Here is a 13010-nt window from a genome sequence, read left to right on the forward strand (position 1 = left end):
TTTGGCTTATCTCCTTTCTGGCTTAAAAGATCAAAGCTAGTAAGTTTGATTTAAAGTAGAGAAAATGTTTTGGAAAGCTTTCGTCATTTTCATAGACAAAGCAAGGATTTGTGATCAACTAAACATTAATGATATGCTTAATGTTCTTATAAATAAAAAGACACTCTTGAACACTGCAACTTTTGAATTCTTGGTGATAGTGTTTACTAAACAAGAAGAAAGAGTGGGAATAAACACAAATCACTTCTGACCACCCACCAAAAGTCTTTCTTGGTACGACACCTTCTAGATGGCCTTATAGAGTGATAGGTCTGCTTTGGATGTGTTTTCCAAGATGACACTAAAAGAGAAGCCTTTATTACATTCCTTATACTGACACGCTACTGCCTGTTGTACAGATATTTTTTTAATACAGATGGAAAACGATGGGACGTACAACAAGGGCAAATTATGTATATTAGATTTGTCTTCATCCTTCTGCTTTCCCTGCCTCCCTTTCCTATGTGCAGATATGTATATGTGTTCTAATTCTGTTCAGTTTTTGAGGACTGATTCCGCTGGTTTTCTGAGACTAGGCCTCCTAAGGTGAGATACTGTCAAGTGAGACATTAGACAGGGACTTGAGCTGCCAAAAATTCCCTTGAAGTGGAAAGAAAAAGCTAGGTGTACACAGCTTCCTGTGATTGACAGTGGTTTTGCTTCCTCAGAGAGCGATAACGCTTGCTTTATAAAATCTTGTTTTGTAGACTGGGAGAAGAGGAAGGACTCCTACAAATGCAGTAATGGTATGTAATTTTTCCTCTCAGAGTGGTTATAATCCTAACAGGTTTCTACCACATTTTAATGTTGATTTTTTTTTACTTAGTAGTCCAAGGGAAAAAACACCACCTTTTTAATGTTTTTGGTTTTCAGTTACTACTTGTAACTGTTGGGATTAAAAGGGAAATTACTTCAATATAGAGGGACACAGGTGATTAAGGAAAAATATATGTGGACAGTCAGAGCAGATCAACATGTATATTGGCAAATATGTAAACTAGAGAATGTTTGTTCTCTAAATGTGCAAATTGAGAATTCTTTTCTCAGTTGTCTTGTATCTATGAGTCTAGGGAAGATTATATCTTCTACAAATTGATAATTGTCTTATACGTAAGATTTGCTGGCATCAGGCACACTAAAAATGGGGAAATACGCATGGAATGTACTTTATCAGAGAACAATTCTAATGATATATGAATTTGAGTAAGTTCACAATGTAATCTGTATTTAAAATGGGGGATTGGCAATTCACCACATAGATAAACCCTACGTGGGTCTTTACTTTACAGAGCAACTGTGAATAAAATTGTATCAAATATTAGTGAGTAATATTTGTGTCCTGGAATGTTGGGTTGAAAAACAAGACTTCAAAAAACCCTTTCTTTTCTTTGTAGGGGACAGGTCATTAACATGCGGTACCTGGAATACTTCGAGAAAATTCTTCATTTTATCAAAGACAGGATCCTTGTTTACCATGGGTAAATTACAACTTTTTTCCCCCCCTGCTTTGTTCACCTGGTAATAGTGATCTGAAATTTATATAATACTAATTTCACAAAGTCTGAAATATTTTTTTCTTTGTTTAGTATTTCTGGTTTCCTTAATATATACAATTGTTTTAATTCCTGTTGGAAATGGAAAATTGTATTCATTGCCACGTAAAGAAACTTAAACCAATAGGAAAAAAAACCCTTGTGAATTACAGTGTACCTAGAAACAAATAACTGTTTTGAATTTGTGGCCATGGTTCTGTCATGATTGGATCTCTATTTTTTTAAGCATATGATTTATTAAAGATGTTAGGTTTCCTCCTGGTAGAATCAAGTACCGAGACTCTGACTATTGAGATTAGTTTATTAAGAAGTGTGGAAAAAAAGAGAAAAGAAGATATGGAAAGTAATTTTCATTGAGACAGGTGTTTGACAATTAGTTTTAAATGAGCATGGAATCTTTACCGTTACATAGATGGCTTGGTAGGTGCTGTCTTGGAACTGAAGAGAGTTGTAGACTCTTGAATGAAATAATATGACTAAAGGTAATATGAAAATTGATGTTGGCATCTGTACAGTATACTGTGGCTCTGTATTCTGATAACATAAACTAAAAAACTCCTTTAGCTTAAACTTTTTTAAGTTAAAGCTTTTTAACTTTAAAAAGTTTTAGAACTGTCTTAGCTTTTTAATTTTCCTTTGGCCTGGTAACTTTTATTAAATACTGAGTTTTGTTTTTCAATCTCATTATGCTATTTAAATATCAGAAGATGAAAGTGCAGAAAATCCTTGAAAATGATAAAATTTTAGAAATTTATGATAATTGCTGAAAATAACTAAGTTCTGTAGTATTTGGCAATCTATCGTCTGTTGCTAGGAAGTTTGTTTAGAGTAAACCCAGTAGCATTTGACCTTAAACCGCACCAATTTGTGGTGTGATTCATAAAATAATTCTGTTCTTAAAATCTGCTATAGTGTAATGAATAATTGTAAGAACAGTAATTCAGCAGGTTTCTTCATGATGCAACTGTGCCTGCATCTGAAGTATTTACTTGCCTTTAAGGCTACACAGATGCATATATTTTGTGAAGAATATTTCTGGTTTTAATGCTCTTCTGCTTCCATCTTTCCTTACCTAGAACCCCCTGCTCACACACACTCATGCAAAGACTGTTTGATGCTTTAGAGTGGCCAATAGCAAGAGGAAGATAGAGTAGTTGATTAGAGTAAGATAAATCTGAATTCTGAAATTGAAGTTTGAAGCTGAAAAAAATAAGCTGAGCTGATATATGAGAAAAGTGTTTTTTGAAATATAGGAGGAGAGCATGTGGACAAGTATAAAGGAACTAATTTTCAGAAAAGAAATATTTAACTTTCAATAACTTACTTCACTATGGCTGATTATGTTAAAGGTATGTGAATTTCCAGAAATGCTACGTGTGTTCAACTGCTGTATTTAATATTTAATTTTTTTCCAGTGCTAATAATCCAAAAGGACTGCTAGAGGTTCGGGAAGCTTTGGAAAAGGTGCATAAAGTAGAAGATCTTCTTCCCATAATGAAGGTAATTTACAGAAAAACTTTAATATATGGTAAAAATCATAAAATGTGTTCTGGGAGATACTCAATTCCTGAAAATAAAACCATTGTATATAAGCTTAAATGAGTAACTGGAAACACTAGCTCAGGTTATTCCAAATCTGCATATATAGGGTTGGACCTTCCCTTTGATATGTGCAAATGGTTTGAAATCCTTGGCCCAATTGTGAACTGGTAACAAAATTATGGGAAACCAAAATGTTAAATCTAGTTCTTGGAAGCCAGCCTTTTCAACCAAGAGGGTTTGTGGTCAGATCTGCTATAGTGGGCTCACTCTGTGCCTGTTCAATAGGAAGGAGAAAAATTGATAGATGTGCCTGAGAGACTAGGAATACGGAAGCTCTTTTTACTTTTGGTCCGTTGGTGCAGCTCAGTATGTGCTGGGGCTGGCACGGGGAAGTGGGGTAATTGTTGCCCTTTGTGACTGAGCTAAAATAAAGTCCTGGATTAAATTTTTGGGCTTAGGAAGACTTGGCAAAACAGGAGTGGGAAACTTGCAGGTTTTCTTCCTGCTGCTGGTGATCTTTATAGAAAGGCTTTGGATATATGACCTGCAAAATGATTTATACTCTTATTGCAACTTGAGTAGTAAGGCTTGAGCTGAATTTAAGAAAGTCGTTCCCCTTTTCCCCCATTTCTCCAAATTTATCTAGGGTGAGCAGTGTGTAAGTATTTGGGGGCTGGGGAAACAAATTTACAGTGTGTCTTTTTAAAGGATTGTAGAGAAGTTTGATTGGAGCAGAATAAAATTTGGGAAGAAAGAGTTATGCTGAATAGAGACAAATTCTTTACCTTCTTATCTTGTGTGACCACCCTGGAATTTTGTGTCTAAGCAAAGCAGCTGGGTTGCCATAGAGCAGAGATCTCTGAGGCTGCCTTGCTGCTACTCCTGACAGACTGTCTGGGTTTGGATGTGTTCTTGGTACTAGTGATCACTCATGCACTACAATTAGTTTTGCAGGAGCTACATGGCTGAAGCACTACATTTTTCTATGGGTTTTTATAATGTGTTGTTAATATGTGTTCTTTGAAGACACCCTAATTTCAGAGGTCCCTATGATATTACTATCTTATTCTGGGGTTTGAAAGATGAAGCCAAGTGGATATGAACTGAATCTAAACAAAAGCTTTTGCTAAAGAGGTGGTAGATATTGGGGTGGATGGACAACTAAGTGTTCCTTACTCGCACACAAATGTGGAAGTAGGACCCCATAGAGCATCTAATGCGGTTACTTTGGAATTGTTGGCCAGAAAAATGCTACTAGTGAAGTTAAAAATACATGTTACTCCAAGAGAATAATGAAAATATGTAAACATAGTGGACTGTACATTATTATTTCAAAGTAAATGTCTCAACTGGCAGCAAATATTCTTCCCAGTTTCCATACTTGTACATTTTGGTCTGGTTTGAGTCTCCTGCATCCCATTCCAAACTAAATGTGGAATGCTGTCTCATTAAAAGTTTTTTGTTCCTTTAACAAAAATGCAGATTCTCTTGAAATAAAACACCCTGGATCACAAGTTTTGGCTTAATGCAAATAACTGCCTGAGTAAACACTAGTGCATATTAGCCATTATTAGTGCCTAAATAAAATAAATATCTTTCTCACAGTGATGTAATTTGGTTATTTGGGTAGCTAACGAATGCTGTATGTGGAAAGCTGGGCTTTTGGCTTTACTTAAATGCAGTTCTGCCTGGTTTATACAACTCTCTGGCTACAGTGTTACTCTTAGATAATATAGCTTTGTAAAATTTTTAAACTTGGAGATATTTTCCTTCTGATAAGGATAAACATTAATTGAAACTGGATCACAGTTAAGAAACTGTTGCTTTGAGTTGTATTCTGGAATTCACACTTGGACTAATGCAGCCACTTCTTAGTGTAAACATAAAATGGGGTCTCAAATTCCTGCTTTTCCATTTACATTGTTGCACCAAAAGGTTACCATCAGCATGCAATTTGGGGAAGAACCTTTACAAGTTGAACTGCTTTGTACCATTGCTTTTCATAATCAGCACATTTTATTCACTGTTTAGTTATAAAGTTGAATGCCACTATACCTCACTCAGTATTTATGGTTTCCATTCAGAAGGAAATAAAGGATGAATGAAATAAAGTCACTGACAGTTAATTTGTTCTGTTCCCTAAGTTTGTCCACGTTCATTTCTACTACATGTATTTTATCTGCTTCAAAGCAATAGCTAGGCAGTCTCTGTCTCTGCTACCTCTAATATTACTTTTTTTTTTCTTTTGAAAGCAGTTTAACAGTAAAACCAGAGATGGGTTCACTGTGAACACAAAAGTCCCCAGCCTGAAGGATCAAGGGAAAGAATATGATGGATTCACAATTACAATAACGGGAGATAAGTATGTTTGCTGTTTTCAGGGGTTAGGGTACATTAAGCAGTGATAAACTATTAGGAATTAATTGTCTGAAATGCCATTTCTGCTCACATAAAGTGGGTTTTGTTTATTGCTAGTGGCATTTTTGTAAATAACTAAAGTTTATTCATTTGAGGACTTGATTTGTGTTTTTGACAAAAAGGGAATATGGATAACACCGATGGTACTGAGTTGATTCTCTAACATACAGCACAAAAGTTAAAAGAGACATTGTTTTTCAGCTTTGACTAAAAAATGCCTAAAGGGGAAAAAATATCAAATACCTCAGTCATTATACATATCAAAATTCATTTCTTCTTGTGAGACCTTGTCTTTTGTGTTGACTGGGAAGTCCTGAATGGACTTGAAATTTCTGTGATCTAAGAATAGATTACAGTGTCTTCTGTATGAGATTTTTGCCTTTTTTATGTTTGAGATGTTTGCAGACCTTTTATCTGCATGTGAAAATTTAAATAGTACCTAAATGTATGAGAATACAATCAAGAGGCTTTGGGTCACTCTCTGGGTGAGATAGTAAATGTCTCACTTCGTGGATTCTGCTTCTTTGTCTTTCTGAAAAATGAGCAAGTCTGAAGCTCAGAAGTACTGTCATACTATAAAATAAAAAAAAATTAAAACTAAAGTTAAAATTCAATGTATTGGGATTTTGCTCAGAATTTGTGTGTTTTCAATGAGTGGCACGGAATCCATACGTCTCTGCTAAAATGTTAATGTATCTCGTTTTTTTATTTTACATTCTAAATCACAGGCTTATATATGGTGAAAGGACATTAAATATATGGCTTCACTATTTTGAGGAAAATATTTTGGTGTCAGTAAATAGCCTAACTTAGTTCTGGACAAACTTTGTTCAGTATCATTCAGTCTGGAATTCAGTTTGGAACTGCTTTATAACAAAACAAGACATGCTATACAAAAAAATCCTAAGTCTGTGAAGATATTTTAAAATTTAATATTTCTTATTTTTCACCCATTTGAGTGAAATGGGTAATATAAGTGAAACACTAATGCTTGTCAGGTATTCTTCAGTGGAAATACTTCATCTGTGATTAGGTGGCAGTCTTTATATATTCTTTCAAACTTAGACTGTGATGTAGCATTTTTAATTCAGTGATTTGGGTTTTTTTTTAATTAAATGAGAAGTAACGCAAATAATCTCCTGCTTAAGAAAGATGATAGGAAAAAGGTGATGTGTAACTGTATTAGATTTGTAATTTACCCTAGATATGCATCATGTTCTGTCCAAAAAATGTCTTACCTCCTTTTCTTTTTCATCTGCTTAACAGAGTGGGAAACATACTATTTTCAGTAGAAACTCAGACAACAGAAGAGAGAACACAGCTGTATCATGCAGAAATAGATGCACTATATAAGGATCTAACAGCTAAAGGAAAAATTCTAATTCTGTCTGCAGAGCTGGGGGTAAGGCTGTTCAGGGAATTATTAATTTCTTGAAAAAGCCTTTTATGTTTTTATACACACTGTTTATTAGTCCCTGTTCTAATACTTTTTGACAGAGTTCGTAGGTAATAAAGTTACATAAACCAAATTATGACAAATACCATAAGAAGTTGCTATAATTCTGTCTGTTAGTTTAAAATTTGCTGTGCTTTGCCTGTAGTACTAGAGAGTGTCCCGGCAAGGTCTCAATATCACAGTCTGTTCTGTTTTTTTCTTATTTTTTTCATGGGTCTGTGTTCACCTTTGTCTTCATTCCTATAAGTCCTTTTTAGGATTTGGCTCATGGTGGTTACATATAAGATGAGTAACACAAATTTGTGAGAAGCACTAGAATTGTGTTGTGTTGATTTGATGTTCTTGGACAATCTGACTGCATTCAAGCTTGTGCTTTTTCTTTTTCATCCTTTAATAAGTGTGTAGATGAACTGTGTTTCACCTAAATGTTAAAGACACAACAAAGTAGCTTGTTTAAACATCTGTTAATCAGACTTCAACTTCACAGTTTGACGTTTTCACATTTGAAATGGTTCTTAAAAAATAATTGTGGTAATGTAAGACTTTGCAATGTGTACCTTTACACATTAAGGTATTATCTGGCAATTAAATTATCTCTAATTCACGCTTTTTTTTTTCCTCTTAGGAAGTAGATGCTGTTTGCAACTTGATCCTGTCACTAGTTTATTACTTCTATAATTTAATGCCACTTTCAAGAGGATCTAGGTTAGTGTTGGTATTCATCATGTCTGTTACCTTGAATGCCTAATGTACGATGTCCATGTCTTGCAGTATCTTAATGCATTATTTTTTAATATTAATATTATTTCTAATAGAGCTGTGTGCAATGCACAGCCTCTCCTTTTGTGCTGCTGTGACAACGGGAACTGACTTGGTACTGTTTTAAAAGTTAGTTTGTAATTGCTGATGGGAACTATTCAAAGCTGCATGTATTTTTAAAATGATGAGTACTCTGTATTTATAGACATCAGTTCACACACTGAGAAGCGTAATTTTTAAATTGCAATGCTTGTTTTTCTATTTCATATTGTATCACACCACTAATTTCACTTAGGAAGGTTTTCTGAAATGTGTGTTTAAGATGAAATATACTTTGGGATAACTTATTTTAATGAAAAACACTAAAATATTATTTTACTAAATTGTTGCAACTGTTAGGGTCACAAAGTGAAACTGTAGGATTAAGTTCCATATGTCACAGAACTCTTCAACAGGAATTCTAGTTTAACGCAAACCTACTTGCATCTAAGACTATTCCGAATCTCTGTTCAACAAAGCACTTAAGCACTTAACATCTTTGAATCTTAGTCCCAGATACAGTTCAGTATGAAAAAAAACCCTGAGATTTTGGGATTTTTTTAATCAGATTTTGTGTTTACCTTATAGAATGTAAAAATTAGGATAAATTGTCTGAGATTCACAGTTAAAAAAAAAAAATTAAGTTAAAACTTAAATAACTGAACAGCTTTATAGTGCCTCTAGCTTTCTTGCAGTAGGGTTCATAAACACTTCTGGGCTACAGCTGATCTTCTTGGGAACAGGAGTCTGCTTTGTTTTCAGCCCTGTGGAGTCTTAAGAACTCCAAAGTCTGAAAATATAGTTCTGATTAATGTAGAAACAGTAGTAAAACTCCATAGGTTTATAACTTCATTCTCATGATGTTGGATAGTTACAGCGATTTCACTTTTTAAGTGTTTTCTGCTTGATTGGTTTTTTGGGTTTTTTTTTCCCCTTCTAAAGTAACTAGCACAGTAATTTTTGGTAGCCTTCTATGAAACAATACTATGTTCCATTTCTTTTGTAGTCTAAAATAGCATTATGGAAAGACTTCAACTCCATTTGTTGCTTTTAATTTTATTCTTTTAGTGTGATAGCTTATTCAGTGATCATGGGAGCACTAATGGCAAGTGGAAAAGAAGTATCAGGAAAAATCCCTAAAGGAAAGGCAAGTATCAAAATATCAAAGTACATTAACTCAGTCTTGATGGAGGAACTTATACTTGTAAAAGTGGGGAAAGAGCTGTAAGAATGAACAGAAGTTGCATGTTTATTTGCTGGAGGTGGGTCAGCTGCATGCTATGATATCTTGCAACCTGAGAGAACGTTGAAAATTCCATTGCTATTCTGACAGCAGGTGAATTTGGAGATGGTGTATACAATAATTTGGATTAGTCAAATTGTAGCAGTTTGGTCCCACAGGAGTTAAAAATCTGTTACTGAAGCATTTCCAGTGTGCTGAGCTGCTCTTTTCAGCTTGCTTTGAAAAGGGTTCTGAGAATACTGGGGCAGAATTAGTGACTCTTCTGGTGCACAGCAGATTTTCTGTCCGTACTCTCAGTGTACTGTAGAGCTTTTAGGGCTTGGTTAGTAGAAATGGATTTGCAACTTCTCTTGATTTCTCCTTCCCCTCTGTATTCTGCTGAAGTTAAACTAAGTCCTACTTTTTAAGTGACTACATTTGAATATTATACCACCTTGTTTAATAAAGGATTTCCTTTTCTTTGACATTTGTTTGTTAGCTGTATTACCTGTTTAGCATGAAAGGAGTGAGAACACCTCTATTTCTTTAATGTATTGTAAAAATAATCAGTAAAATTCCCATGAGAATCCAAGTTGTTGAAGAAAATACCCTACATGGATAACTGAAGAAAGGGTGATTTTCTCTTTTGTTCTAGAAAGCCCAGAAAACAATGTACTCCTTTGAGTACAATGAACTCTAGTAGCTTTTCAGAGCATACAGCATTTGCTTAGCAGTAAGAAAGCTTCTTTTCAGTACACCATTAAGCTGGAGTCTTCCCCATTCTGTGGGAGTTCAACCTAAGGTAAAATACTTCTGTGGGGTTTCTTAAGTATTTTCTTAGGACTTGATAGAGTAGTACTTTGCAGACTGGTTTTATGCAGGCAAGCAGAGTTTCAGGATTACTACTAAGCAGGATTTCTGACTCACAGGACATCTTTACATTTGAGGTTTTTTCCTGAAACAGAGTCCCTGTATACAAATAAGCCTGTTTTTTAGAAAAGCTTTCATGACATGGAAGAGATTAAGTGAAACTGGAGTTTATTTTTTTGCCAGAGTTGTTAGAAGGGCTAAGCTGACTTATGACAACATGTATTTTCAGGCTGCTCTGAAGTCAAGGGTGCGCAGTAGCCAAGAGTCCTGTTGTTGCTTGGCGAGTCATTCAGTAGCCATGGCCAGTGTAACTTCAGTATTGGTTGTGTTGGGGTGTGCAAACATTACAGAGAATTTTAGTGCCTGGTTTGAATGCTGACTTCAAATGGATGGTGAGGGACAAAGTAGTCAGGGCACAGACTGGTTTGTAGGCTTATTCCTGTCTTACCAAGAGCATAGGTAGAAAAGCTTCAAAGCCCTCCCTGAAGTTTGAGAATTTAAAAATTCTGTAATTTCTTAAAATCTCTTGTTTTCTTGCATTTTCAGCTGGTTGATTTTGAAGCCATGACAGCACCAGGGTCTGAAGCTTTTAGCAAAATAGCAAGGAGCTGGATGAATCTAAAAAGGTAAATCCTTTTGTTCAGATGGGGAAATAAAATATGAAAGACTGTATGTAAAATGCAAACCTATACTAAGAAATGTTACTTAGAAATTACAAGTTTAATAAAGGATTCAGTTTATTTTTTAACGATGTTTAAGAATTGAGACAAGATTTGCATTTACACACACAGTAATGTATTTCTAGTCTAACAGAGTAGTTAATAGTCTAGACATTCAGTTATGTGAGTATTATCCTCTGAGGAAATTATTTGGGTTAATATCTTCTTCATTTTATCCAGTGGGCCAAATTTGTCTTTTTATATTATTGTTTATCATTAGTAGATCTGGCAATGAGTGAACAAAGCAACGGGAAATTTTGATCCTTTTTAAAAAATTCCTATGGGTCTCTTCAAACTTGACATCCAGTGTCATTTGCTTATATCCATTAGTTCTATTTTGATTCGGAGAATAATTCAAAGTAGGAAGATATTTTGAGCATGGAGAATTACATTACTTAGTATAGGTGCATGACTTTTGTGCAATGCTTCAAATTTTTGATTTTTATATGAATTTGTAATTTAATACTGCATACATTGACAAGGAATTAATATTATGAATTGGGTGCATTTGATTGGTCCCCTAGTTGTTATTCCCCATACAAAATCTAAAAATCAGGCCAGATACAACACCAGTTCTAGTATGCTTCAAGTCAGGGTCAAGACACTTAAAGGGTTCTGAGGGAATTGGCCAAGGTCCTTACAGGGCAATCTATAATCTTGGAAATATGGTGCACATCAGGGGACATTCTTGGCTACTGCAGGAAAGGAAGTCTTGGGTTCCTCTTCAGGAAGGCCAAAAGGAAACACAGAGAAACTCTAGGCTGGTTAGCCTCATTTTGATCCCTAGGAAAGTCATGAAGTGAGTCCTCGAGGAAAGCATTTCAGTTGATAGGAAGGAAAAAGTCACAGAAAACAATCAACATGAGCTTACCAAACATTCTGTCACCCAATGATGGTTTTCTGTGGTAAAAACTGGCTTTTGGGGATGATGAGAGCAATCATCATTGTTCAGTTTTACTTCAGCAAGGGTCCCACATTACTCCCATATCAAGATAGCACATTATGTTCTGGACAAAAGAATAGCTAGATGGATTAAGATGATGTTTGGATAATAAGATTTAGCAGATACTCAGCACTTTGGACCACACTTAAAATACTGCATTCAGCAGCAGTAAAGACTGTAATAAACCAGAACAGATTTGGTACAGAGCCATGAATACGGCCAATGGTCTGGAGTACATGCCTTAACAGGAGAGAATTGGGCTTGTTCATCCTGGAGAAGATAAGGCTTTGATCTAAGAGCAGCTCTGCAGGACCTGTGAGTCCTTGGTGGGAAGACAAAAAGTAATGTGCATGAATTGACACAACATTTAGACTTGGCATAATCTTTTCATTAGCAGACTGCCCAAAGAGGCTGTGCAGTCTCCACCCCTAGAGATTTTCAAGATTTGGCAGGACGTAGCCCTGACACCCTGATTTGACTTCTTGGTTGAAGAACAGGATCTTAGATCCCGTATCTCCTGAGGTCTGGTCCAGCTTCCTAGGGACTGTGGAACTCTGCAGCTGCTTTTAAGTGCCAAACATCTCATACCGATTAGTGTTGTTTAACTTGATTATCAGGGGTTCTGAGCCTGGTGAATTTCACTAGACTATAAATCTTTGTCAAACTTAGGCTAGAAATCTGCTTGTGAATTCATATTCATTAAGGAGTGATATTTCTAAACTACAGCTGTAGAAGCTGTGGTTTTTATTGAAAGTAGTCTGCACAAATATTGAGACATGCTTGTCTTGGAAATACAAAAATATTTTGTGGTTCTCATATTTTTTTCCTGTAATTCTCTCAGTTATATACTCTTCTTTATTGATCTTCTGTCATGCTGGTTTTGGTTTTGTGGTTTTGTTGTTTGTTTTTTGGGTTTTTTTTTTGAAGACATCTTTACCAAAGAGAAACTTCCTTCTTGGGATTAAAGTCAGCTTAAGACATTTCAGTGCTACCCACGTGTTTCTGACTCCCTCAGCTGTACTGTTGAAACTTTTGGGAATCGATGTCAAACCAGATCAAGGAAGTCCTTCGTGTTAAAAATAACCTTGCCAAAACAATTTATTTTTAATCAATACCATTTTGTAGTATAATAGAACCTATAGAATTGATGGGTCAAATTAGAAATGTATAATAGGTGAGGAAATGAGCCAGAGTGGAGAAAATGCTAAAGCTGACTTCGCTGAAAAAAAAATAAAAAATCTGAAGAACTGCAGCCCAAAGGACTTGATGTAATAATATGAAGGTAATTAGGCTAATTTGTCTGTGGTAGACAAATAATAGTGGATATGGTAAATAAGGCTGGAAGACTTAACACAATATATTTTTTCTTTAATTTCTGCTGCTTTTGAAATCTCCTCTATGTAGACACTGTTTTCATTCTGTATGGTGATGGAGTAGTCATGAAAAGCAA

General features: G+C 35.2%; 1 protein-coding gene across 1 annotated transcript in view; it reads left to right on the forward strand.

Annotated features, from left to right (window-relative positions):
• Positions 1-13010, forward strand: part of TTC13 (tetratricopeptide repeat domain 13) — a 39037-nt gene that overhangs the window by 24975 nt on the left and 1052 nt on the right. The window contains exons 16-22 of the mRNA XM_005518560.3: positions 1434-1517; positions 3008-3092; positions 5387-5496; positions 6819-6954; positions 7634-7713; positions 8875-8953; positions 10445-10524. Of these exons, the coding sequence (XP_005518617.2) occupies positions 1434-1517; positions 3008-3092; positions 5387-5496; positions 6819-6954; positions 7634-7713; positions 8875-8953; positions 10445-10524 (654 nt within the window). The remainder of the gene's footprint in view (positions 1-1433; positions 1518-3007; positions 3093-5386; positions 5497-6818; positions 6955-7633; positions 7714-8874; positions 8954-10444; positions 10525-13010) is intronic.

This window comes from Pseudopodoces humilis, chromosome 3 (genome assembly GCF_049639895.1).
Source record: "Pseudopodoces humilis isolate 2021_Gansu_Grassland_sample_001 chromosome 3, ASM4963989v1, whole genome shotgun sequence".
NCBI classification, from domain to species: Eukaryota; Metazoa; Chordata; class Aves; order Passeriformes; family Paridae; genus Pseudopodoces; species Pseudopodoces humilis.